The sequence below is a fragment of the Carassius auratus genome, unplaced genomic scaffold (assembly GCF_003368295.1).
Source record: "Carassius auratus strain Wakin unplaced genomic scaffold, ASM336829v1 scaf_tig00017583, whole genome shotgun sequence".
NCBI classification, from domain to species: Eukaryota; Metazoa; Chordata; class Actinopteri; order Cypriniformes; family Cyprinidae; genus Carassius; species Carassius auratus.
Window position 1 is genome coordinate 4,302 of NW_020524799.1, and position 27,958 is coordinate 32,259.

A 27,958-nucleotide genomic window follows, 5' to 3' on the forward strand; every position below is an offset into this window, starting at 1 on the left:
CAACTGTACTGACGATATCCTCCAAACTACAGTCTGTGCCGAGTCCAACTGTACTGACGATATCCTCCAAACTACAGTCTGTTCTTCCAGATTAAGAGATGGCGTCTCATTTTTCAATGCCATGCCCAAATTAAGAGATGGCATCTCATTTTTCACTGCCACGCCTAAAATAAGTTATGATGTCTCATTTTTAACTGCCATACCCAAATTTTGTGATGACATCTTGCTTTTCACTTCTACGTCCAATTTAAGTAGTGAGGCCTTTCCATCTTTTTTCCCAGTGATGTCCAAATTTAGTGATGATGTCGCTCCAGTTCTAGGTTATGTCACGTCTGACTGCAGAGATGAAGCTCTCCAAGCTTCAGTCTGTTCTGTAGCTGACTTGAGTGTCGGTGTCCCTCAGTCTCCACTCCACAAAACATTCGACTGTAGAGACAATGTCCCCCAAGCTACAACCTGTGCAACACCTGACTGTAGTGTTTATGCTCCCCAAACTCCGTCAAGCCAGTTACAGGATGATGAGACAACAATTATTGGTTAGTTTGCTACCACAATATAATCCAACTCACACACACACAAGGTTTATGCTTAATATGCATTTTGTTTTAGAGTAGTTAACATGGAAATGCAATTAATTTAAAGGTATTAAATTGTATCATTTATGTATGACAAGTACGGGTAACTAATAATTTTTAGTGTGACAAATAATTTTTTAAAGCACAAATATTCAATGTATTAACTCAATTATTCTTTCTCAATTCTAGTTTTTAAGTAGACGAAGTAAATGCTGTCTCTGTGACATTTTATGATGACATCTCTTATTTATTTTTTAACAGACATCAATTCACACCGTTATGAAATCGGCTGTCAGTTGGGTAAAGGAGGCTTTGGAATCGTGTACGCAGCAACTCGTTTGAATGATGGCCTACAGGTATCAATTTGTATTACTGACATTATTTTCTAGCTAATCATGTTTGTCCTATTGTACTTGTCTCGCTCTCTCTCTAATGTATGAAATGATGTTAACTCTGCTGACATGATTAATTATAAATCTCACACACATCACTTTTTTGTTTTGTTGATCAGGTGGCAATAAAATTGGCATCCAACAAGATCACAAAGTTCATCAGCATTGTAAGTAGGCTTGTGATCTCTGTTTCTCCTCTCAGTCACTGTTTTCATTTTCAATCATCTAATATTAACATTAATCACAGCCTTTAAGTGGTTTTTCAGCAGTCAGTCTGTCATTGTCAACAGTTTGTCCTGGAGTTGTTTAAGTCCTATATCTTTCTTACCGTCATAACAACTGTGTTTCTTCTAGGATGGTTATTCTGGACGTCTTCCTCTGGAGGTTGCTTTGCAAATTCTTGCAAATAAAGGCCCCAGGGTGGAGGAAATCGTTCAGCTTCTGGACTGGCGGCTGGATCCTGACTATTACTTTATGGTCCTAGAGCGGCCCGTGCCCTGTCAGTCCTTGTTTCAGTATTTAAAGAGCTACAAGGGCATCATGGACGAAGACTTTGCTCGAGTTATAATGAACCAGGCAATATTTGCGGCTCGGATGTGCTGCCTTCGTGGAGTGTTGCACCGGGACATAAAGCTGGAAAACCTTCTGATCAACCCGGACACACTCGAAGTCAAATTGATTGACTTTGGCTGTGGTGCAATCCTCACCGACGGGGGTTACACGTCCTTTACTGGTATGTATGATGATCCCTCAAAGCTGTGAAGTGGGTGTCTAATGGGATCCTCTGCTGTGAATCAAATGATTATGAATATCTAGTTAAAATGCTGTTTTAATGGAAACCAAATGTAATTTCCAGGCACAAGAGAGTACTGCCCTCCTGAGTATCACATGACCGGCCAGTACCACGGGGAACCAGCGACAGTGTGGTCACTCGGGATCCTCTTGTTTGTGATTCTTTTCAGTAAATATCCAAAGAGACGACACCTGCACGAGATTAACGATAAAAACTGGACTAAAGCTGGCCTGTCGAAAGGTTAGATCTCTTCTTCAGCACAAAACAATATGGTCGTTGAGATCATTTAACTGTCCATCAAAGAGATCACGTGTGAAGTTCAAAGTGATATTCAGACATTATCTTTCTTTTTTCTGCACAGAATGCTGCGATTTTAATTCGCCGGTGTCTACAGATCGACCCAAAGCAGCGGATTGAACTGGGGAAACTCAGTCTCCACGACTGGCTTATGGTAAATACATTCTGATGATTTGAAGATTTGCCTTGGTTTAATTATAAGACTATGGACATAGCTTTTTTACTCTTTCTTTTTATACAGTTTTCTTTTCCTATTTGCTGTAACTGTTATATAGTCGATCTATTTGACCTGATTTGACCTGTTCTTAAACTTTCTTTGTTGTGCATTTGGTTTCTGTCCTGTTTGAGTATTTTGAGACTAAACCTGATTTCTGTTGTTTCAGACTGCAGACAAGGAGAATAACAACGACACAATAATGGGTCAGTTTGGTACCATAAACACACACACACACACACACACACAGTCTTCACATGTTTTACACTGACTTTAGTATGCACTTTTCTAATAATAGCAATTCAACAAGATTTCATTTACATTTATATAAATGTGTGTAAGGTGAAAGTATGTATTTCACACAGGAAAAACACACACATATATTTCTTTATTTTATGACTACTATAGTTTCCTTAAATAGTCCTGTAGTGTGCCAGTATTTTTTAAGCACAGATTTTTAATGTCAAGTGTCAAATTGAATATGAATTATAAAAATAATGATTTTCTTTCTATATCATATCTTTTAACAGACATCAATTCATGCCGTTATGAAATCGTCTGTCAGCTGGGTGATGGAGGCTTCGGAACCGTTTATTGCAGCGACTCGTTTGGACGACGGCCTACAGGTATCAGTTTTCATTACTATCTCGAATAGAATAACTTGATGATTATTTTTGTCCTGTGTTATAGTCATCTGATGCATCTAATGCAAGCGCTCTGAATTCATATTTAATTTACTGTTTAAAGCTCTTAAATTGTCAGAGCTTGTTAAGTCATGCTCTACATATTTGTATTTAGGTTCATGAAAATGTCTGTTCAGGGCTAATGTTTGGAATAAATGAATGAGTTGTAACTCTTGCAAACATCGTTGTTGTTTTGTTGATCAGGTGGCGATAAAAGTCGTCTCCAGCAGGAACAGAATGTTCATCAGTATTGTAAGTAGGCAGTGCTCTCTCTGTTTCTCCTCTCAGTCATCCGATCACAGACTGTAGATGATTTTTCAGTCTGTCATTGTCTAGAGTTTGTCCTTTATCCATCTAACCTTCATAACAACTGTCTTTCTTCTAGGACGGTTGTTCCAAGCCTCTTCCTCTGGAGGTTGCTTTGGCAAATCCTTGCAGACGGAGACCCCAGGGTCGAGGAAATCATCCAGCTTCTGGACTGGCGGGTGGAGTCTGACCACTACATTTTGGTGCTAGAGCGTCCCGTTCCCTTTGAGGAACTGAACTGGTTTCTCCTGCAGCAAATGGGTACCATTCAAGAGGACATGGCACGAGTTATAATGCGCCAGGCAACATTCGCAGCTCAAACATGCTGCAGACGTGGAGTGTTTCATCAGGACATAAAGCTGGAAAAGCTTCTGATCAACCCGGACACACTCAAAGTCAAGTTAACTGACTTTGGGTGTGGTGACTTCCTCAGCTGTGTGGGTTACACGTCCTTTGTTGGTATGTATGATGATCCCTCAAAGGTTACAGTGGGTCTCAAACTGAGGGCCGTTCACACAGGACCCTGAGTGAATCAAGCTCATGGAATGGGATCCACTGTTGTGAATCACATTAATTCTTGCATAGTGATGGTTATACAGTTAAAATGCTGTATTAATTGTAAACAAATCTCTTTCCTCCAGGCACAAGAGAGTACTGCCCTCCTGAGTATCACATGACCGGCCAGTACCACGGGGAACCAGCGACAGTGTGGTCACTCGGGATCCTCTTGTTTCTTATGCTGTGTGGGGATTTTCCAAATACACCAGACCTGCACATGATCGACGGTCACAACTGGACCAAAGATGGCTTGTCGGAAGAATGCAGCGATTTTATTTGCTGCTGTCTGCAAATCAATCCAAAAGAGCGGATTGAACTGGAGAAACTTAGTCTCCACGACTGGTTTATGGTAAGTACATTTTTTGATTTGTTTTGATGTATTTATCAGGTGTCATACAGTCAGATGATCAATTATAATGCTGAACGTCTTAATTCTTATTTCTGTTTAATGTATTTAAACAGTGAACCTGATTTTGGATTTTTCTGTTTTTTGTTTAGGATTGCTGAAATGAGGGGAGCAAAAGAAAATAGTGTAAGTAATGACAAGAAAGAAAGTCATGAAATTAAAGGAAATTTGATATAACAACATAGGTTTTCAATATGTATTATTATATGAAATAATAATAATATATTAGAGATATAAAGCTATCAAAAATAACAAATATATAAAATATAAAAAGATGAATAAAATATAAATAAATATAAAAGATTCACTATGTTGTGTTGCATAATTACATTTATTACTTAAAGCTGCGGTAGGTAAATTTTGACGCTCTAGCGGTTAATAAACAGAACTGCTTGCGTGTTGCGGAAGGACATTGTAGCCGGAACTACTTCTCTCTGTTTATGTCAATGAAGAATCACAAAGGTACTGGGTTACTCCGCCGCGGTACCCCCGAAGCAATCTAAAATAGTCCGAATATAAACACTTATTATAGGTGCACCCTAGTGATTCAGGACAAGCTAAAAACACGGTTTGGAAAATGGATTCATTGTGTACTCGCTTATTATATAAATTTTCTACATTTTGAACACAAACAAAGTTACGGACCGCAGCTCTGATTGGTTGTTTCTTAACGGGAGCTGATGACTTTCTGCAAATGGCAATAGGACACTGGGAGGAGCCAGAGGAGCTTGATTTTTTCACAGATTATCTGTCTCATATTCTACTGTCAGGACATGATGACAGGTTTAACAAATATGTAAAAAATATATTTTTACAAAAGTTACCTACTGCAGCTTTAATATAAGAAGTTTATTGTTACATTCATTCATAAATATCATTATATAAATATAAAAGGTGCATAAAATAATTTACACTTTATATAACAATGTAGTATATAAATATATAAAACTTAACAAAATATTATATACATTAACAATATAAAGAAATAAATGTAAAAAGGTGCATGAAATTAAAAATAATTTTCTATAACAACAGTATAGTTTATTATATATATTAATATAATATACTTTTTTTATATAAATAAATGAATATAAATAATATGTGTGTCTGTGTTCAATATATTTTTAATGGTCAAAAAGTGAGATCTAAGCAGGTAAACATTTCATATTTGACGAGAGTTACAATAGAAATGTGAAATGGGTTATCGGATGCGACATGCATTTTTACAAGTTGTTTGAAATGTGAAAACTGAAATGTGTGTTGCAAGTGTATGATAAAAATCCAGCTAGTGTTTTTTTTTTTTTTTTTATCTGCTTAAATTTTTAAATCGAGCCGATCTCAGATGCCTGTCTGTGTGACGTCATAAAAACAAACCCTCCCTCCATAGTTTGATAGACAGTAACGTTTCAGACTGGACTGGTGTCTTACCTTAGACCCACCCTGAGTGAGCTATCATCAGTCGGCCGTTGCTTCACGGCTGGAGCAAATGTAGACAAGACTTTCACCTAAGTGATTGAGGTGTTTTTTTGTTGGATGTAATAATGAACAAAGCCGTTGTCATTTACTTCCGACATCTGAGCCACTGAAGACGCAGTGGATTACCTTTTGTTTCTGAAGAGAATGCGCCCCTAATCTATGTTTGCGCAAATCATTCACGATCCAGCTTCACCTACAGAAGAAGTGAGTATAAGGTTTGATAAATCTTTGCAAATCACCTTTCCTAATAATGTGCTAATTAGCAAGTTTAAGATGAATGCGGCTAAAGTAAACAGTCTCTCTCAGAGTGGCTTGAAGAGAGGGGCGGAGTCAGCAGAGCTCATTAACATTTAAAGGAAAATGCTACAAAACTGTGTGCTCTAAAATGAGCTGTTTTTGACAGGGGGGAAAGGGTGTTTTTACACTACCATTGAAAAATTTTGACCAAACTATGTTACAGACTTTTCTTTAAGAACTTTAAGAATCATATCAACTGGTAGAAAGTTGGTATCCTATGGCTCCTTTAAACAACCAGCAGTAATGTCCAGGGATGTAAACAACTCAATATTTTGAACAACTAGTAGTTAATGCTGTATTTAAATGCGTTTCAGAGATGTGTCTCACTTCTGTATGCATGTGCAGTTGCAAGAAATCAAGAGACATAAGCTTTTACTAAAAAACAGCAAACTAGGTGCAAGCCCATAATAAACCTAAACAAATGCAAAAATCAGAATCGCACCTGCCTACTTTATGAACTTCAGAAACTGGTTCGCTTTATGAACCAAGCCTAAAAAACAGGCCAAAGGACATTTATAATAGGTGGACATGGCAACACCTCAAGAACGCACTTTGTGAGTATAAACATAAACGAAACATAAACAAAACACGTCGTCTCAGTCAGTCATCATTTTGCTAAAATGTTCAGGTTTGGACCAACATGAGGGTGAGTACATTTTTATAGTTTTTGTCTTGTGAACTAACATTTTATACTTCACTGAGGTCACTTTCTTTACTCTGATGGAAAAACAGCCTGGTCCACTGAGCTGGATCCTGCTGGTCTGAAGGTTTTAGAGGAGATTTAGGTCTCTTTTCCTGCTATTCAACCAGCTCAATCAGCTTAAACCAGCAAACCAAGTCTGCATAGATTTTCCCTCAGGTTTATTGAACAAGCAGCTCTTTTGATATATTTTGTGATATACATACAGTACAGATGTAATGAAATGTCTCTTTCTGTCTTTTTGTAATTTAAGAATTCTGTCAATTATCGCCAGGATCAACTGGAAGTTCCTTGTGAAGAACAGAGGACACGTTGTGTACGAATGTGCAATTAGAAGAACATTTGAATATGAAAGCTCAGAATATGGTAAGTGCAGATTTACTGGATTAAATTACCAGTAGAGTGAAATTTATTATATGATACATAGTATCTTATCATTATTGATTTTTGTTTTTCATGAACAAACCTTAGTGTATTATGTATGTTATGCATTATGTTATCAGTCAGTATCACAGTAGATTATGTCTTAAGTGAACATAAACAGTAAAGAAAGAAATCTGATGTGTAGCGATGCATTGGATCTGTGTGTTAGGTCTTAAAGTGACAGCAGCTTATACTGTATTGTTTTAAGCTTTAATATGTAGAATACAAACTATATAAAAAGTGACAGCCACTTTCAATTTTTAAATTTGTCCCACATACTAAATAGGGACTGTGTGTTATTGACAGACGATAAGGTGTTAGACAGTGAGGACAGCATTCACAATAAAGGTTTGAATGCTTAGAAGTGAAAGTTTTCAAGCAGACCAAAAAATAAACTGCAGTTGAAAATATGGTAGCAATATATTCAAAGAGGGAAAGTGTTAAATAAAATGATCTCTTCATGGGTTATCATTTAGAAATCTAAACTCTTGAAAAACATAACACATGCACCTAAGGATATAGATGTAAAAAAAACGACACACATGAAAGTGCATAAGTAGCTGAAACAGTGTTACAGAACTACAGATGCACTTTAAAATGCTTTTTAGATGCACGACAGTGTACTTCACTTGTAATTAATGTGAATAGCACTGAGATGCAGACTTTTATTCTTTATATGAAAAGAGAATGGATACACACATGTAGTTTAGCTTTCAAACAGTGTCTTGAAAGCACTGCCTATCTCTTGGATCATGTCAGAGGTGATGGTAGATCTGCTGTGTTTGTCGAAGGCCTGGCGATTACATTGCCTCGTCAGAGATGTAGCACCAAATGCAGCCACCAGCGAGGGATTCATGCTGGAAATATACATTTACAATTAAATTAAGTAATGTTAGATCATCTTTTTAAAACATGTCTCTAGACTTTTTTTATTTATTTTACCCATACTGCATCATGGTTTTAAAAGAAAAAATACTCTGATTGTCTTTCTTCCTTTCGTATTAAACTATGCATACATGATGTTGTTTTGTTTATAAATGTTTAAGCAACTTAATTATATTTGATCTAAAAATACATTTTAAACATTATGCATTATACTTTTTTTCCTTAGTCATGATATCGTTTTGAAGAAACGTGCATTAGTAATATTCTGCTCGATGTGCCCTCCTGTGGCCTCAGGCGAGAAGCCAATTCTTTTCCTATATGGGGAGGCTGCAGACCTGGAGCCGGTAGATATAGGCCCCAAGCAGTTTTACGCCCCTGTTGTTCCTCATGCGTCCAGTAAGGGAGAAGGAAATACGGCGAATAACACTATATGGGGAGGCTGCAGAGCAGACCTATGACCTACTGTAAAATGTATTATTTATATTTATTTATAAACAGTTTTTATATACAGGAGACTGACTGATATATGATGTTGTGAATTTATATTAAGCTATTTTTATATATTAACCATATTCAGGCCATTAGACATACAGTACTGTGTAATCATTTGCATCCTAAATGAAATATCTGCTGTACAATTCACAATTGGTCATCATACAGCTACAAAACATGTCCTACATAGCATTTTATGAAGACAAACACAATTTAACCCTTTTCTAAAATTCCAAGGGTCATTTAAAAGAAAGAGAAAATATTGTTGTTCACAAAAATATTTATTAACACCATGACTTTTATTTCTTAACAGCATGACTCCTGTAGATTCTGCATGACTCCTGTAGACTGTCCTATGGCTTGCCACTCTTCTTTTATTGTTTTTTTATCCTGCTGTCAAAGTGCTCCCGCTCACTGATAAAAATAAATAAAGCAAAAGTTGCATAGTGCTAGAAACAATGGTTAATTATAAATATTTCCTTTATAGGATCCTTACAGTACCTTGCGTCAATGACAGGTCCTCGCAGGAATTTCTCCTCAGCCTCCTAAAGCAAACACACACCTTTATGAGATACAAGTTACAGAACTAAAGACAGAGTATGACAAAACACACATTAAATGCACCTACATTTGTCCAGATAAGTAAGCTATTTTAAGAAAACTGTATATTAAGATATACATTAGAGAATTAGATCATTTCATTTATAAGAAACAACTCAAATCAAAATCTACATTTAAACCATATGAGACCAAAGTTTTTAATGTAGGTTTTATCATGCATGACATATGTTTGTATTATTTGACAATATACTTGAGTGAGTGTGCAGTTCAACTTGTGCAGAGACTTAGAGATTTGCATACATACATACATGCCTATAAATGTGTATTTTGTGTGTTCACATCATAGACCGTCCAAAAAAAAAAAAAAAAATCACACATTTGTGATTATCCACTCTAATGTGCTCCAGAAACCATGTGGAGTATGTTTAAATGCAAGGAGTAAACAGGGTCTTACCAGAAGAAGCCATGTCATGCAAGCTAAAGACAGACAACAAGATAAAAATAAAAATGTAATTAATTTTAAAAGTGAGTGAGACAGAGCGGGTAAAGAGAAGACTAGGGGCAGCTTGACCTACACGTGGTTAGCTAAGTTTGAGTCAGACAGACTGACTCAATCAAGTACTTTTGCCTCTCGAAATAAATTATTGACCCATCTTTTGAATTGATATCGCATCAATCGTTTATAAATAATAAATGTTGAATCATTACAATAAAATCAACAACAATAACTTATTTACATACCTTAATTCGTATCGCTTCAAAAAATGTCTGCTGCTATCATACAGATATGGTCTGCTGTTTTGATGACTAGGCTCATATACTAATATACAGCCTCCCCCTACTGGACGCATGAGGAACATCAGGGGCGTAAAACTGCTTGGGGCCTATATCTACCGGCTCCAGGTCTGCAGCCTCCCCTTACTCATTCTTTTTCCCACTTTAGTTTTTCAGCCATTTGGACAGCCCTACAACTTCCCCTTTATTTGCATCTGGAGGTGAGCTGAACGCCCAATGTGCAAAGACTCCTAAAGAACCGGACAGCAGATCTCCCTGTCCTCCGCAAGGCCGCCCAATGCTCTTCTGGTTACAGGTCAGCACTGAGAGCAAACAGAAAAGCAGCACGTTAGAGAAAGAAAACAGAACCATATGAAATTTGAATGTTTTAAGAAAATCACTAACTGTTCTTTCCGTCAGTAATAATGTCCTCCTCCCCTTTTAAAACCAAGGTAAGATGGCCCAAGGCGATGCTCAGTTTCTGAACACTTCTCTTGTATTCAGATAAAAAGCTGAGGAAGAGTGTGTGCATAAAGAAGAAGAAAAGGCTCGTAGGGAGCTGATCAAACAATGAACAATAAGACCCAGGTTTCATCCTCTAATGCACCATGAACTAATGACAAATGTCCAAGTGTCCGATGTATAAAACAGGTATATGCCACTACACTATATACTTGGTTTAGATGTTGTTGAGCATCACTAGACAGTTACACCATGATTTAATTATCATATTGCTAATGCATATAGGACAACAGCATGAAAACAGTTGTTGTAGGTACATTTTAGAAATTTGCTAGGTTAGTCTGAGAGGTTGCTAAATATTGAAAAAAAATTGCTAACACCAACAGAGAGTCACATTTATTCAGGAAGATCAACCCGGATGTTTCGTCCTTCTGGAGTTACACGTTCCCTTATATGGATAGGAAAGAAATGTAACTGTTAATTATAAAGTGTGAGTAAAAGGGAAACTTAGCTGTCTTGCTGAATTGTTTCAGTTTCTCATCCATAATAGCATCAGTGCAGTGTGTAAAAGTGGAAATTCATTACATCTGTTTGAGAGATGTAATGAATTATTAATGAAATATTAGGCCCCTAATATTCTATTGGTCCACTAGACTCCCGCTTTCCTATTGGCTCACCAGCTGTCGTGCTTCTATTGGCAACTGAGCTGCTTGTACACAAGCAGAGCTGAGGAAGTCATAAGTGGGTGGAGCTTAATGTTTGATTGACAGAGCTAATGAATGTGTTTTATGATTACATCATTGTTCAGTGTTGTTGTTTTTTAAGCAGGAATCTGCATATGATCTGCTTTTTTTTTTTTTACTATAGTATTAATTTACACAGGGAACAAAAGACCACACTCCCACTACTTGAACTATGAATTATGGTTGCTAACGATAAACGGACACATGCCAATATGTCTACTAGCACGTCCATTTTTTTGCATTTCTCATACCTCTTCATATGCTGCTTTTCATACATGAAACTTACTTAAGCAGTGCGATGCAATGAACATGTGACAAGGGATCTGTGTATGTGTGTGTGTGTGTGTGTGTGTGTAGGTGTTGACCTCTTCGTGGTTTTAAAATATTTTATCATGAAATGCTTCCATGTTATCCATCTTTTCTTTTCTCCATGTATTCACACTGGCTGCTGACAATATTAATGTACTTGTCTTTAGTATGCACTCCAGAGACTCCTGTGAGCAGGGCTTTCTGTTGTATATGTTTGGATTGTACAAAACTTTTCTTTATTAGCCTATTATTATTATTATTATTATTATTTACCATATATTTATTTTAAAGAAGAACACTGAAATTTAATAAAATATACAACCAAAATGCTGCGTTGATTGTGGTGTAATTTAAGCAATCTGTCCAAAATAGAAATAAAACATTTCCTTAATCTTCATGAACTTAACACTCTTTTTTTTTTTTAGAGGGGCAGCAAACTGATCAAAGATCGTACACATATTCCCCTCAGGCTAGTTTTTGGTCCATTCTGAAGTCTGTTACTGCTGTGAAATTAAAATACTATTAAAACATCTCAGTACAGCCTAACGTAACCCTCCATTATGCTTAACAAGCAAGCCTGGCGTGGGCTTAACTTTAAGTGTCATGCAAGGTCTGAAATACACCCAAAATTCAAGAGAAGAACTGCCACGTATGAGTTTTATTTTTATTTTTTTTTTTTTTGTTTATAGCATAACATAGTTAAACATCACACCAGTATAGTGCTATTTTCCAGAATATCAGCACAATAGCATGTGGTATATATATTATACAACTGCTCAATGAACATTTATTTGTTTTCAGTTATTTAGGCAGCATTGTACATTTGGACTGTTTTGCTCTATTTTGCTGATGAATCATGTGTATCAGTGATCTATTCATAAAGTGAGCTTTGCTTCATTCATGAATAAATCAGTAATTTGAATAAATGAAAGTTTTATATATTACCCCCATAGCAGTTTTAGTTTCATATAAGATAATAATTTCGTTTTCATAACATATATGCAAATGTAAATTGATTTGGATAAATGGTAATATTGATTTTGTTGATTTAATTTGATGGCAACTGCCTTATAGTAGTGTTAATTTTAGATTTTTTTAACAGATTTTTGCTATTTTTACATAAATAATCATTAAAATTATGCCTTAAACTTAGCTACATGTATTAATAAATGATTTGTCATCTATTGTGTTTTACTTACAATATATGAGCTCGCGATCACCACATACTGCTATTTTTAATTAATGTTTGAGTCACATACATCAATTACAGCGCAAAATAACTGAAAAAAATTGTCCTTCTATCTGTAAACGACTTCAATTGGCAACGTTTAATCAGAAAGCATTGCTATTCGGATGTTAAGTGATGACGTAAGAAGCGCTGTTTCCGGGTCCAAGCCTCAACTCACTTCACTTGAGAATACGACCTCAGCAGCCGTTTATGAGCACTGTTTATTCATATTAATCATTTAAGCTAAACGCTTTCAAACTTACGGTTTGCACTACAGTCTCCCTGCTCACAGCGTCCCAAACACAAATGTTTTATATAATATTTTTTTTATATTTATATTTTCATTGTCTGGCTATCTGGGACTTCGGTATGGAGTTAAAGGTTAAATTTATAACTTTTTCGCTAATATTCTATCACATTGTGAGTTTATATTAGCACCTTTTGTTGTTTTCTCATGGTAACTGACAGAGCGTTTGGACAGGAAGCGCTGCTACGTGACGTCAGACTTAACAAGCGAATTCTAAACAAACGGAGATTACGCATCTATGAAGAGGCCACGCCCACCGCGGAAAACGTACCAATCAGCAACGGCCCTCTGCGAGCAGCATTGGAACGTCACTCGTTTTGTGACGTCACAGTAATATTCCAGTATAAATAGGCTCGCTCAATTTCATTTGTCTGATAAACCACTTGCGGTTCGTTGCTAGTTGCATTGTTTGCACTTAATCAACGATAGTCGTTTTATTGCTAGTTGAATTCTAGTATTTTTCTCACCTTGCATTTCTTCCAGCCAACGCTAGTTACTATTTCAAAATGCTACTTACGTTGCTAGGATTATTTGCTTTAATTCAAAGAGAGAGAAAAAAAGTCAACAACACCCACTTAGGTCAAGAAGACAATGCCGACCAGAGTGATGTACCACCAGTGAAGAGTTTTGATGATGGTAAAGTTATGATTTTGCAGCAACTCCCTTTCTGTACTGGAGTCTGCATGCATAGGACTCTACACTTATTTGGATGTTTAAAGGTTTTGTGGAGGACACAGGACACAGCTTAGCTGAAGTTCAGTTTTATAAAGTCTGTAACTTAATACAACACAGCATAAGAAATTATACTACACATACACAATTCATAAACATAAAACTCAACACAGGACAAGTTACTTTCAAGTTTTCAATTCTTTCACGTTCATATTTTAATTTACACAAAAAATGAAATTTGATATTGATAAAACAATATTACTGTGATTACATTAAGTGCTGTTTTAATTCATTGTAATGACATGACACCTAATTTAACGTCTGAATATCATGATCTAGTCACACACATATTTAAGTTCCATGCTAAGGTTGCCATGGTAGCTTTGGACGACCTTATTAATATTCATGCACGTAACTAATTCAGGAGCTGTAATTGATTGTTTGTTTGATTGTTTTTAAAAAAATGTTCTTATTTAAAAATACAATGTTCATGAACATTCCAGAAAAAAAGTATATATTATGTTGCGTGTTCATGAGCATTGTGCTTTTAAATAAGAGAAATGTCCATAATGAATACCTTACCAGTAACTGAAAAAATAGAAAGCCATGCCCAGTGGCGCCCCCAAGGGGGCCTCCAAGGGGGGCACAGCCACCCCTAAAATGACACTGGTCAACCCAATAGCCCAAAATTTAATTTGAAATTCAGTGTTTCCATCACTCGATTCTGATGCGATAATTCAAAATGTGCATAAAAGCAGGGTTTACTATTTTCTCCATAAAGAGAATAGTAAAACTGAAGTTTTGAAGCCCATAACCTGATATGCTCCCAGAAATAAATAATAGTAGCAACAAAAAAATATTGTCTGCTGGATTTAGTTAGACAAGGAACATGTATTGTGCTACCCTAATATTTTAACTGACCCCTTTCTGCCACCCCATCAAAAAACATCCTGGAGGCGCAACTGGCCATGATTATAGTTGAAGTAATATCCGTTAATATAGTTATACAATATTTCCTAAATGTTCTTATAATGATTCATATCTTCTGGTCCATATTCTCCCCTTTAGGTCGAGAAGTTGATGACACTGGTACAGTCTGTGCTTCATCCGACTCTGCTGTTCACTTTTCTCCAGCTTCTTTCAGAGCCACGTCCAACTGTACTGACGATATCATCCAAACTACAGTCTGTGCTGCGTCCAACTGTACTGACGATATCCTCCAAGCTACAGTCTGTGCCGAGTCCAACTGTACTGAAGATATCCTCCAAGCTACAGTCTGTGCCGAGTCCAACTGTACTGAAGATATCCTCCAAGCTACAGTCTGTGCCGAGTCCAACTGTACTGAAGATATCCTCCAAGCTACAGCCTGTGCCGAGTCCAACTGTACTGACGATATCCTCCAAGCTACAGTCTGTGCGGCATCCAACTGTACTGACGATATCCTCCAAGCTACAGTCTGCGCCGAGTCCAACTGTACTGACGATATCCTCCAAGCTACAGTCTGCGCCGCGTCCAACTGTACTGACGATATCCTCCAAGCTACAGTCTGCGCCGCGTCCAACTGTACTGACGATATCCTCCAAGCTACAGTCTGCGCCGCGTCCAACTGTACTGACGATATCCTCCAAGCTACAGTCTGCGCCGCGTCCAACTGTACTGACGATATCCTCCAAGCTACAGTCTGCGCCGCGTCCAACTGTACTGACGATATCCTCCAAGCTACAGTCTGCGCCGCGTCCAACTGTACTGACGATATCCTCCAAGCTACAGTCTGCGCCGAGTCCAACTGTACTGACGATATCCTCCAAGCTACAGTCTGCGCCGCGTCCAACTGTACTGACGATATCCTCCAAGCTACAGTCTGCGCCGAGTCCAACTGTACTGACGATATCCTCCAAGCTACAGTCTGCGCCGCGTCCAACTGTACTGACGATATCCTCCAAGATACAGTCTGCGCCGCGTCCAACTGTACTGACGATATCCTCCAAGCTACAGTCTGCGCCGAGTCCAACTGTACTGACGATATCCTCCAAGCTACAGTCTGTGCCGTGTCCAACTGTACTGACGATATCATCCAAACTACAGTCTGTGCGGCGTCCAACTGTACTGACGATATCCTCCAAGCTACAGTCTGTGCCGCGTCCAACTGTACTGACGATATCCTCCAAACTACAGTCTGTGAGGCGTCCAACTGTACTGACGATATCCTCCAAACTACAGTCTGTGCCGAGTCCAACTGTACTGACGATATCCTCCAAGCTACAGTCTGTGCCGAGTCCAACTGTACTGACGATATCCTCCAAGCTACAGTCTGTGCCGAGTCCAACTGTACTGACGATATCCTCCAAACTACAGTCTGTGCCGCGTCCAACTATACTGACGATATCCTCCAAACTGCAGTCTGTGAGGCGTCCAACTGTACTGAAGATATCCTCCAAACTACAGTCTGTGCCGCGTCCAACTGTACTGACGATATCCTCCAAACTATAGTCTGTTCTTCCAGATTAAGAGATGGCGTCTCATTTTTCAATGCCATGCCCAAATTAAGAGATGGCATCTCATTTTTCACTGCCATGCCTAAAATAAGTTATGATGTCTCATTTTTAACTGCCATACCCACATTTTGTGATGACATCTTGCTCTTCACTTCTACGTCCATTTTAAGTAGTGAGGCCTTTCCATCTTTTTTCCCATTGATGTCCAAATATAGTGATGATGTCCCTCCAGTTCTAGGTTATGTCACGTCTGACTGCAGAGATGAAGCTCTACAAGCTTCAGTCTGTTCTGTAGCTTACTTGAGTGTCGGTGTCCCTCAGTCTCCACTCCACAAAACATTCGACTGTAGAGACAATGTCCCCCAAGCTACAACCTGTGCAACACCTGACTGTAGTGTTTATGCTCCCCGAACTCCGTCAAGCCAGTTACAGGATGATGAGACAACAATTATTGGTTAGTTTGCTACCACAATATAATCCAACTCACACACACACAAGGTTTATGCTTAATATGCATTTTGTTTTAGAGTAGTTAACATGGAAATGCAATTAATTTAAAGGTATTTAAATTGTATTATTTATGTATGACAAGTACGGGTAACTAATAGTTTTTAGTGTGACAAATTATTTTTTAAAGGCACAAATATTCAATGTATTAACTCAATTATTCTTTCTCAATTCTAGTTTTTAAGTAGACGAAGTAAATGCTGTCTCTGTGACATTTTATGATGACATCTCTTATTTATTTTTTAACAGACATCAATTCACACCGTTATGAAATCGTCTGTCAGTTGGGTAAAGGAGGCTTTGGAATCGTGTACGCAGCAACTCGTTTGAATGATGGCCTACAGGTATCAATTTGTATTACTTACATTATTTTTCTAGCTAATCATGTTTGTCCTATTGTACTTGTCTCACTCTCTCTCTAATGTATGAAATGATGTTAACTCTGCTGACATGATGAATTATAAATCTCACACACATCACTTTTTTGTTTTGTTGATCAGGTGGCAATAAAATTGGCATCCAACAAGATCACAAAGTTCATCAGCATTGTAAGTAGGCTGTGCTCTCTGTTTCTCCTCTCAGTCACTGTTTTCATTTTCAATCATCTCATATTAACATTAATCACAGCCTCTAAGTGGTTTTTCAGCAGTCAGTCTGTCATTGTCAACAGTTTGTCCTGGAGTTGTTTAAGTCCTATATCTTTCTTACCGTCATAACAACTGTCTTTCTTCTAGGATGGTTATTCTGGACGTCTTCCTCTGGAGGTTGCTTTGCAAATTCTTGCAAATAAAGGCCCCAGGGTGGAGGAAATCGTTCAGCTTCTGGACTGGCGGCTGGATCCTGACTATTACTTTATGGTCCTAGAGCGGCCCGTGCCCTGTCAGTCCTTGTTTCAGTATTTAAAGTGCTACAAAGGCATCATGGACGAGGACTTTGCTCGAGTTATAATGAACCAGGCAATATTTGCGGCTCGGATGTGCTGCCTTCGTGGAGTGTTGCACCGGGACATAAAGCTGGAAAACCTTCTGATCAACCCAGACACACTCGAAGTCAAATTGATTGACTTTGGCTGTGGTGCAATCCTCACCGACGGGGGTTACACGTCCTTTACTGGTATGTATGATGATCCCTCAAAGCTGTGAAGTGGGTGTCTAATGGGATCCTCTGCTGTGAATCAAATGATTATGAATATCTAGTTAAAATGCTGTTTTAATGGAAACCAAATGTAATTTCCAGGCACAAGAGAGTACTGCCCTCCTGAGTATCACATGACCGGCCAGTACCACGGGGAACCAGCGACAGTGTGGTCACTCGGGATCCTCTTGTTTGTGATTCTTTTCAGTAAATATCCAAAGAGACGACACCTGCACAAGATCAATGATAAAAACTGGACCAAAGCTGGCCTGTCGAAAGGTTAGATCTCTTCTTCAGCACAAACCAATATGGTCGTTGAGATCATTTAACTGTCCATCAAAGAGATCACGTGTGAAGTTCAAAGTGATATTCAGACATATCTTTCTTTTTTCTGCACAGAATGCTGCGATTTAATTCGCCGGTGTCTACAGATCGACCCAAAGCAGCGGATTGAACTGGGGAAACTCAGTCTCCACGACTGGCTTATGGTAAATACATTCTGATGATTTGAAGATTTGCCTTGGTTTAATTATAAGACTATGGACATAGCTTTTTTACTCTTTCTTTTTATACAGTTTTCTTTTCCTATTTGCTGTAACTGTTATATAGTCGATCTATTTGACCTGATTTGACCTGCTCTTAAACTTTCTTTGTTGTGCATTTGGTTTCTGTCCTGTTTGAGTATTTTGAGACTAAACCTGATTTCTGTTGTTTCAGACTGCAGACAAGGAGAATAACAACGACACAATAATGGGTCAGTTTGGTACCATAAACACACACACACACACACACACACACACAGACACACACACACACACACACAGTCTTCACATGTTTTACACTGACTTTAGTATGCACTTTTCTAATAATAGCAATTCAACAAGATTTCATTTACATTTATATAAATGTGTGTAAGGTGAAAGTATGTATTTCACACAGAAAAAACACACACATATATTTCTTTATTTTATGACTACTATAGTTTCCTTAAATAGTCCTGTAGTGTGCCAGTATTTTTTAAGCACAGATTTTTAATGTCAAGTGTCAAATTGAATATGAATTATAAAAATAATGATTTTCTTTCTACATCATATCTTTTAACAGACATCAATTCATGCCGTTATGAAATCGTCTGTCAGCTGGGTGATGGAGGCTTCGGAACCGTTTATGCAGCGACTCGTTTGGACGACGGCCTACAGGTATCAGTTTTCATTACTATCTCGAATAGAATAACTTGATGATTATTTTTGTCCTGTGTTATAGTCATCTGATGCATCTAATGCAAGCGCTCTGAATTGATATTTAATTTACTGTTTAAAGCTCTTAAATTGTCAGAGCTTGTTAAGTCATGCTCTACATATTTGTATTTAGGTTCATGAAAATGTCTGTTCAGGGCTAATGTTTGGAATGAATGAATGAGTTGTAACTCTTGCAAACATCGTTGTTGTTTTGTTGATCAGGTGGCGATAAAAGTCGTCTCCAGCAGGAACAGAAAGTTCATCAGTATTGTAAGTAGGCAGTGCTCTCTCTGTTTCTCCTCTCAGTCATCCGATCACAGACTGTAGATGATTTTTCAGTCTGTCATTGTCTAGAGTTTGTCCAAGTCCTTTATCCATCTAACCGTCATAACAACTGTCTTTCTTCTAGGACGGTTGTTCCAAGCCTCTTCCTCTGGAGGTTGCTTTGCAAATCCTTGCAGACGGAGACCCCAGGGTCGAGGAAATCATCCAGCTTCTGGACTGGCGGGTGGAGTCTGACCACTACATTTTGGTGCTAGAGCGTCCCGTTCCCTTTGAGGAACTGAACTGGTTTCTCCTGCAGCAAATGGGTACCATTCAAGAGGACATGGCACGAGTTATAATGCGCCAGGCAACATTCGCAGCTCAAACATGCTGCAGACGTGGAGTGTTTCATCAGGACATAAAGCTGGAAAAGCTTCTGATCAACCCGGACACACTCAAAGTCAAGTTAACTGACTTTGGGTGTGGTGACTTCCTCAGCTGTGTGGGTTACACGTCCTTTGTTGGTATGTATGATGATCCCTCAAAGGTTACAGTGGGCCTCAAACTGAGGGCCGTTCACACAGGACCCTGAGTGAATCAAGCTCATGGAATGGGATCCACTGTTGTGAATCACATTAATTCTTGCATAGTGATGGTTATACAGTTAAAATGCTGTATTAATTGTAAACAAATCTCTTTCCTCCAGGCACAAGAGAGTACTGCCCTCCTGAGTATCACATGACCGGCCAGTACCACGGGGAACCAGCGACAGTGTGGTCACTCGGGATCCTCTTGTTTCTTATGCTGTGTGGGGATTTTCCAAATACACCAGACCTGCACATGATCGACGGTCACAACTGGACCAAAGATGGCTTGTCGGAAGAATGCAGCGATTTTATTTGCTGCTGTCTGCAAATCAATCCAAAAGAGCGGATTGAACTGGAGAAACTTAGTCTCCACGACTGGTTTATGGTAAGAACATTTTTTGATTTGTTTTGATTTATTTATCAGGTGTCATACAGTCAGATGATCAATTATAATGCTGAACGTCTTAATTCTTATTTCTGTTTAATGTATTTAAACAGTGAACCTGATTTTGGATTTTTCTGTTTTTTGTTTAGGATTGCTGAAATGAGGGGAGCAAAAGAAAATAGTGTAAGTAATGACAAGAAAGAAAGTCATGAAATTAAAGGAAATTTTAAATAACAACATAGGTTTTCAGTATATATTATTATATGAAATAATAATAATATATTAGAGATATAAAGCTATCAAAAATAACAAATATATAAAATATAAAAAGATGAATAAAATATAAATAAATATAAAAGATTCACTATGTTGTGTTGCATAATTACATTTATTACTTAAAGCTGCGGTAGGTAAATTTTGACGCTCTAGCGGTTAATAAACAGAACTGCTTGCGTGTTGAGGAAGAACATCGTAGCCGGAGCTACTTCTCTCTGTTTATGTCTATGAAGAATCACAAAGGTACTGGGTTACTCCGCCGCGGTTCTCCCGAAGCAATCTAAAATAGTCAGAATATAAACACTTATTATATGTGTACCCTAGTGATTCAGGACAAGCCAAAAACACGGTTTGGAAAATGGATTCATGGTGTACTCGCTTATTATATACATTTTTTACATTTTGAACACAAACAAAGTTACGGACCGCAGCTCTGATTGGTTGTTTCTTAACGGGAGCGGATGACTTTCTGCAAATGGCAATAGGAGCACTGGGAGGAGCCAGAGGAGCTTGATTTTTTTCACAGATTATCTGTCTCATATTCTACTGTCAGGACATAATGACAGATAGTTTGATAGACAGTAACGTTTCAGACTGGACTGGTGTCTTACCTTAGACCCGCCCTGAGTGAGCTATCATCAGTCGGCCGTTGCTTCACCGCTGGAGGAAATGTAGACAAGACTTTCTCCTAAGTGATTGAGGTGTTTATTTGTTGGATGTAATAATGAACAAAGCCGTTGTCATTTACTCCCGACATCTGAGCCACTGAAGACGCAGTGGATTACCTTTTGTTTCTGAAGAGAATGCGCCCCTAATCTATGTTTGCGCAAATCATTCATGATCCAGCTTCACCTACAGAAGAAGTGAGTATAAGGTTTGATAAATCTTTGCAAATCACCTTTCCTAATAATGTGCTAATTAGCAAGTTTCAAGATGAATGCGGCTAAAGTAAACAGTCTCTCTCAGAGTGGCTTGAAGAGAGGGGCGGAGTCAGCAGAGCTCATTAACATTTAAAGGAAAATGCTACAAAACTGTGTGCTCTAAAACGAGCTGTTTTTGACAAGGGGGGAAAGGGTGTTTTTTACACTACCATTGAACAATTTTGACCAAACTATGTTACAGACTTTTCATTAAGAACTTTAAGAATCATATCAACTGGTAGAAAGTTGGTATCCTATGGCTCCTTTAAACAACCAGCAGTAATGTCCAGGGATGTAAACAACTCAATATTTTGAACAACTAGTAGTTAATGCTGTATTTAAATGCGTTTCAGAGATGTGTCTCACTTCTGTATGCATGTGCAGTTGCAAGAAATCAAGAGACATAAGCTTTTACTAAAAAACAGCAAACTAGGTGCAAGCCCATAATAAACCTAAACAAATGCAAAAATCAGAATCGCACCTGCCTACTTTATGAACTTCAGAAACTGGTTCGCTTTATGAACCAAGCCTAAAAAACAGGCCAAAGGACATTTATAATAGGTGGACATGGCAACACCTCAAGAACGCACTTTGTGAGTATAAACATAAATGAAACATAAACAAAACACGTTGTCTCAGTCAGTCATCATTTTGCTAAAATGTTCAGGTTTGGACCAACATGAGGGTAAGTACATTTTTATAGTTTTGGTCATGTGAACTAACCTTTTTTATACTTCACTGAGGTCACTTTCTTTACTCTGATGGAAAAACAGCCTGGTCCACTGAGCTGGATCCTGCTGGTCTGAAGGTTTTAGAGGAGATTTAGGTCTCTTTTCCTGCTATTCAACCAGCTCAATCAGCTTAAACCAGCAAACCAAGTCTGCATAGATTTTCCGTCAGGTTTATTGAACAAGCAGCTCTTTTGATATATTTTGTGATATACATACAGTACAGATGTAATGAAATGTCTCTTTCTGTCTTTTTGTCATTTAAGAATTCTGTCAATTATCGCCAGGATCAACTGGAAGTTCCTTGTGAAGAACAGAGGACACGTTGTGTACGAATGTGCAATTAGAAGAAAATTTGAATATGAAAGTTCAGAATATGGTAAGTGCAGATTTACTGGAGTGAAATTTATTATATGATACATAGTATCTTATCATTATTGATTTTTGTTTTTCATGAACAAACCTTAGTGTATTATGTATGTTATGCATTAAAAAAAATTTTTTATCAGTCATTATCACAGTAGGTAATGTCTTATGTGAACATAAACAGTTAAGAAAGAAATCTGATGTGTTGGATCTGTGCGTTAGGTCTTAAAGTGACAGCAGCCTAATACTGTATTCTGTTAAGCTTCAATATGTAGAATACAAACTACATAAAAAGTGACAGCCACTTTCAATTTTTAAATTTGTCCCACATACTAAATAGGGACTGTGTGTTATTGACAGACGATAAGGTGTTAGACAGTGAGGACAGCATTCACAATAAAGGTTTGAATGCTTAGAAGTGAAAGTTTTCAAGCAGACCAAAAAATAAACTGCAGTTGAAAGTATGGTAGCAATATATTCATAGAGGGAAAGTGGTAAATAAAATGATCTCTTCATGGGTTATCATTTAGAAATCTAAACTCTCACAATACATAACACATGCACCTAAGGATATAGATTTAAAAAACGACACACATGAAAGTGCATAAGTAGCTGAAACAGTGTTACAGAACTACAGATGCACTTTAAAATTCTTTTTAGATGCACGACAGTGTACTTCACTTGTAATTAATGTGAATAGCACTGAGATGCAGACTTTTATTCTGTATATGAAAATGTGCATTAGTAATATTCAGCTCGATGTGCCCTCCTGTGGCCTCAGGCGAGAAGCCAAAAGACTTTTTCCCACTTTAGTTTTTCAGCCATTTTGACAGCCCTACAACTTCCCCTTTATTTGCATCTGGAGGTGAGCTGAACGCCCAATGTGCAAAGACTCCTAAAGAACCGGACAGCAGATCTCCCTGTCCTCCGCAACGCCGGCCACTGCTCTCCTGATTACAGGTCAGCACTGAGAGCAAACAGAAAAGCAGCACGTTAGAGAAAGAAAACAGAACCATATGAAGTTTGAATGTTTTAAGAAAATCACTAACTGTTCTTTCCGTCAGTAATAATGTCCTCCTCCCCTTTTAAAACCAAGGTAAAATGGCCCAAGGCGATGCTCAGTTTCTGAACACTTCTCTTGTATTCAGATAAAAAGCTGAGGAAGAGTGTGTGCATAAAGGAGAAGAAAAGGCTCGTAGGGAGCTGATCAAACAATGATCAATAAGACCCAGGTTTCATCCTCTAATGCACAATGAACTAATGACAAATGTCCAAGTGTCCGATGTATAAAACAGGTATATGCCACTACACTATATGCTTGGTTTAGATGTTGTTGAGCATCACTAGACAGTTACACCATGATTTAATTATCATATTGCTAATGCATATAGGACAACAGCATGAAAACAGTTGTTGTAGGTACATTTTAAAAATTTGCTAGGTTAGTCTGAGAGGTTGCTAAATATTGAAAAAAAATTGCTAACACCAACAGAGAGTCCTTCTGGAGTTACACGTTCCCTTATATGGATAGGAAAGAAATGTAACCGTTAATTATAAAGTGTGAGTAAAAGGGAAACTTAGCTGTCTTGCTGAATTGTTTCAGTTTCTCATCCATAATAGCCCCAGTGCAGTGTGTAAAAGTGGAAATTCATTACATCTGTTTGAGAGATACACGGACAGAGAGTGAAGCCTTTAAGTAATATTAACAATGAACACTTTAAATCATTTATGATTTTTGTTTACTCAGGGGTATTGGTGTATCATTTGCCCAGAATCATTAATGAGATGCCTCACAGAGGTAATGCTGCATGTTCAGCTCCTTTACCCTCTGTTTACTTTCCTAATCTGTCTGGATGCCCCCCTTGGCATGGGGCAGCATTCAGTATAAATCATCACATGCATGTAATAGTTTGTAAAGCCAGAGACACACTGCATGATTTTCAGCTGTCCCAGACCAAAGAATGGCATCGTGAAACAATCACGTCCACCACCATTGTTTCATGATGCCTGTATTTTAGACAGCTGAGAATGTCTGTTCATTTTTGTTCGGTCACAAGATGCATCTGCGAGTCTCCATCGTTCTTCTATTTGTTCTTCTCACTGGAGGTACAGAAAACATACAGCATATTTAAAATATTTTCTGATGTAAATACAGACATCACTGAATGTCTCTCTGCTCTGTGTCTCTTTGTCATTTAAGGTTTCTCTCTGGTCTGCTATAATTGCATGGATCAACTAGAAGGTCCTTGTAAAGAACAGATGGCATGTGACCATGAACAAAGCAAGTGTGCAAGTAGAATAACATTAGAAATTGAAAACACAGAACAATGTAAGTGCAGATTCCCTGGTTTCATTTACTGGTACAGCTAAAGTGATTTTTTCACATGACACAAAGCATCTTAATGTTTTCTTATTTCTTTTTTGACAAGTGATATTGTTGCCTTATTTCTTGGCATAATTTAGACCAATTTCCTGAAAAACTAGGTAGAAGTTTGATAGTAGATGCATATCACTGGACATTGTTGAAGGAATAGCGTGATGTACCAAACGACGCTAACTTCCTCAAAGTCCACATCTTTGAACCATTTAACAGAAATGAAAGAGCTTTAATTTCGTATCTGAATTACACCAAAACCAAAACTGGTACATACAGGCCGGATTGTTGAAAAGAAAGTTGCTATTGAAATAGATTTACATTTTGTCATTATCTAACCTTTGTGCATTATGCATTTATGCATTATAAACCAGAAATGGTCATTTATTCATGTTTCTGTATTATTAAGGTATAGTACATGCAGAGACCACTGAGACAAGTTGTGCAAAGCCAGATGAATGTGAATCGTTGTCCTTTAGCAAACACATCTGGAGCAAATCAGTTTTTGTCCAGTGCTGCGACACAGACTTGTGTAATGAACAAAACGACACCGGTATCATCCTCTCTTTTACTGTGAACTATAATCACCATTTAAGAGAACATTTAAAAATGACACCTAAGCTATTAATGAATCGACTTCTTTTTTTTTTTTAACCAGCTAATGGAACGTTCTCAGAACTTCGCTAACATTCATTCTCTTAGAGTAATAGAACATTTGTGACCCTATATTTTAATTTAAAAATGTACAAATTAAAAAAATTTAAAAAATGTAAACATTTTAAACATTTTAAACATTTTAAACATTTTAACATTTAAAAAATTACAAAATTTACAAATTTACAAATGTACAAATTTAAAAATTTAAACATTTAAACATTTAAACATTTAAAAATAAAAATTTAAAAAATAAAAAATTTAGACAGACGCTTTTATCCAAAGTGACTTAAATTGCATTCAGTCTAACCATTTTTCCTAACATGTGTTCCCTGGGATTCAAACCCCCAACCTTGCTAATGCAATGCTCTACCACTTGAGCTACAAGTATATTTAAGTAAGTATATTTGTAGCAATAGCAGAAATTATATATATATACTACAACTATTTCTAACACTATAACTATTTCTAGATGACCGATCAAATAAGCATTGTTCACATAATCTTTGTATTAATTAATTATACATAGTTCAGATTTTCTTACTTCCTTTAAAACAAGATGCTCTTTATCTCTAAACGTTCCTTTTTCAAATGCACTTTGTTAAATACTAGCAGACGAAATGGTTGATTACAAGTTAAATCTATCAAATAAAAATGAAAGTCTGTTTCTTTCTTAGATTAGGATTATTATTATGAGAATGGGATGAGATGTTTCACTTGTGACGAGGAGGACTGTTCACACACAGTGAGTTGTCAGGGAAATGAAGACTACTGCTTCACTGCATACAGTAAGAATTTACCAATGAAAAGTTTTGTCTAGTTGACACTTCTCCCTGTCAATGCATCTCTATAATTCACCTTGAATCTGTTTTCTTTCTTTTTATTTACTAGAAAATCACTCTCAATATCAGCATCAATACCAACCACAGACTGTAAAAGGATGTGCCTCTACATATATCTGTTATAATGCAACAGAACAGTTAGAGCTGGGTGAAAACATCAAATGTTGTTCAGGGAATCTGTGTAACGGTGTTCAGAACGTCTCTCAGAGCTTCCTGTTCCTCTGCTGTTCTCTGCTCTCCTTCATCCTGCTGCACTGAATCCAGCAGCAAAGACCCTTCACATCAGCCACAATCTAATTAATTACTTAAAAAAACAAACCATTCATTTTCTGAGATCAGTTGGATATCTTTTAATCCATGAAATAAAAACTAAATACTGGGGGAGTTCTAGAACAATACAAATGTTGGATTATTTTTATTTAACAATAAATAAAAAAAAAGAACAAGCATGGTTCATCATCATGTATTACACAAACGATGTGCACTATGCATAATTATAATATTAAAATAAATAAATAAATAAAACTCCAACAAAAAATCAGCCATATGTTTCCAGACATGAAGCCCCAGTGTTGCATAAAAGGTTTAGACTAGTTTTACAATCATTATTTATCCTCATGCCATGAAGATTTGCTTTTGGTTGTTAAATTAGAAAGAAGCAAGTCAAGATTTTTTCCTTGCAAGACAGAAAAGCCCACTATTCTCAGCAAGACACTGTGCAAACTTTAAAAATATATACAAGACAATACACAGAGACACTTGCATGACCATAAATCCGCTGCTGCTTGTGCAAAATCATTATAGTAAACATTACAGTGTTTGGAGCTACAAAGGCACTTCTGTTTGAATGATATATCTAAAAGTGTGTGTAAATCTCAAATTGCATTTACTCATTTGTCATGCCTTCTCCACATTTTTTAACACAAATTTGACAAGACTCACTCTTTATTCAGGAAAATGCAGCTGCTCCCATGAATAACTTTGATCTTCTTGCATATTACTTAGTAATTCCTATTTTATATCCTATTTTATTCCTGTTTTATCCCTTGCTTTCACAATGTGCAATCCACCCTATCTGCTCTAAACAGATTCGAAAATTACTAATATCACAGAATTTATGATGGATAGTATGTACATTGCACAGGCCTTGTTTTTCTTCAAGCCATGAGAAATTAGATGTCCTGTGTATCCAGCAGGGGGCAACGGCTGATCATTGTATCTATTCATTTAATCCAATAGTGACCGTAAAAGGGAAAAAACTTCCTGCAAATATGGAAAAGATAAACAAATATGTGCAGTTTGACGTGATTAGTGCAATTTGTCACATGACCAGAGCAGTTTATGATGATGATTGCTGCATCAAAGCTCTAAAATGAAAGGCTAGTAAAGTATGTTAACATAATGATATGGCAAAGATTTTTTTTCTACACACTGTGTTTAAGCTGGCTAGTATTAATAAATGAATTAATATATATTCAGTTTTGTTGAGTGGTCATTGAATGAGTAAACATCTTGATGGGAGAACAGTCAACAATATAAATCCAGTTGTAGCTGTTAGTGAAAACTAAAAGTTCAAACGTTACAAAAATGTACAATATTTATGTTGCAATACTGGTAGCACTAATATTAAGATTT

The 27,958-nt window shown here is 37.2% G+C and overlaps 1 protein-coding gene, 1 long non-coding RNA gene and 1 pseudogene across 6 annotated transcripts; 2 read left to right on the forward strand and 1 right to left on the reverse strand.

Moving 5' to 3' along the window:
• On the forward strand, positions 1–27,908 carry LOC113075733 (uncharacterized). 5 transcript variants are annotated; one of them, XR_003281029.1, is made up of 16 exons: positions 1–536; positions 837–931; positions 1,087–1,134; positions 1,322–1,700; positions 1,824–2,000; positions 18,089–18,177; positions 18,407–18,443; positions 18,794–18,888; positions 19,150–19,197; positions 19,337–19,715; positions 19,898–20,163; positions 20,313–20,346; positions 22,354–22,466; positions 23,267–24,782; positions 26,159–26,269; positions 26,373–27,908. XR_003281029.1 is itself a non-coding variant. In XM_026248424.1 (12 exons), the coding sequence occupies exons 1-12, from the start codon at positions 122–124 to the stop codon at positions 20,319–20,321; spliced, it is 2,037 nt and encodes a 678-aa protein (XP_026104209.1). In that variant the 5' UTR covers positions 1–121; the 3' UTR covers positions 20,322–20,401. The 5 variants fall into 5 exon arrangements, 1 of the variants encoding a protein (XP_026104209.1); XR_003281031.1 differs by having other exon boundaries at positions 23,319–24,782; XR_003281032.1 differs by having other exon boundaries at positions 22,375–22,466.
• LOC113075734 (serine/threonine-protein kinase pim-3-like) lies at positions 2,139–11,756 on the forward strand (annotated as a pseudogene).
• On the reverse strand, positions 8,771–9,995 carry LOC113075735 (uncharacterized). The gene is made up of 4 exons (XR_003281033.1): positions 9,800–9,995; positions 9,513–9,535; positions 8,999–9,042; positions 8,771–8,911 (listed from the first exon to the last, which is right to left on the reverse strand). It is a non-coding gene; the product is annotated as an uncharacterized LOC113075735 (long non-coding RNA).
• Positions 27,909–27,958: the final 50 nt, after the last annotated feature.

Bases quoted from the DNA above. Each gene is read 5' to 3' on its own strand.
- LOC113075733 (XM_026248424.1), top strand. From the start codon at position 122: ATGCCCAAATTAAGAGATGGCATCTCATTTTTCACTGCCACGCCTAAA. The intron at 537-836 runs GTTAGTTTGCTA...ATTTTTTAACAG, and splicing joins TGATGAGACAACAATTATTG to ACATCAATTCACACCGTTAT. The intron at 18,444-18,793 runs GTCAGTTTGGTA...ATCTTTTAACAG, and splicing joins TAACAACGACACAATAATGG to ACATCAATTCATGCCGTTAT.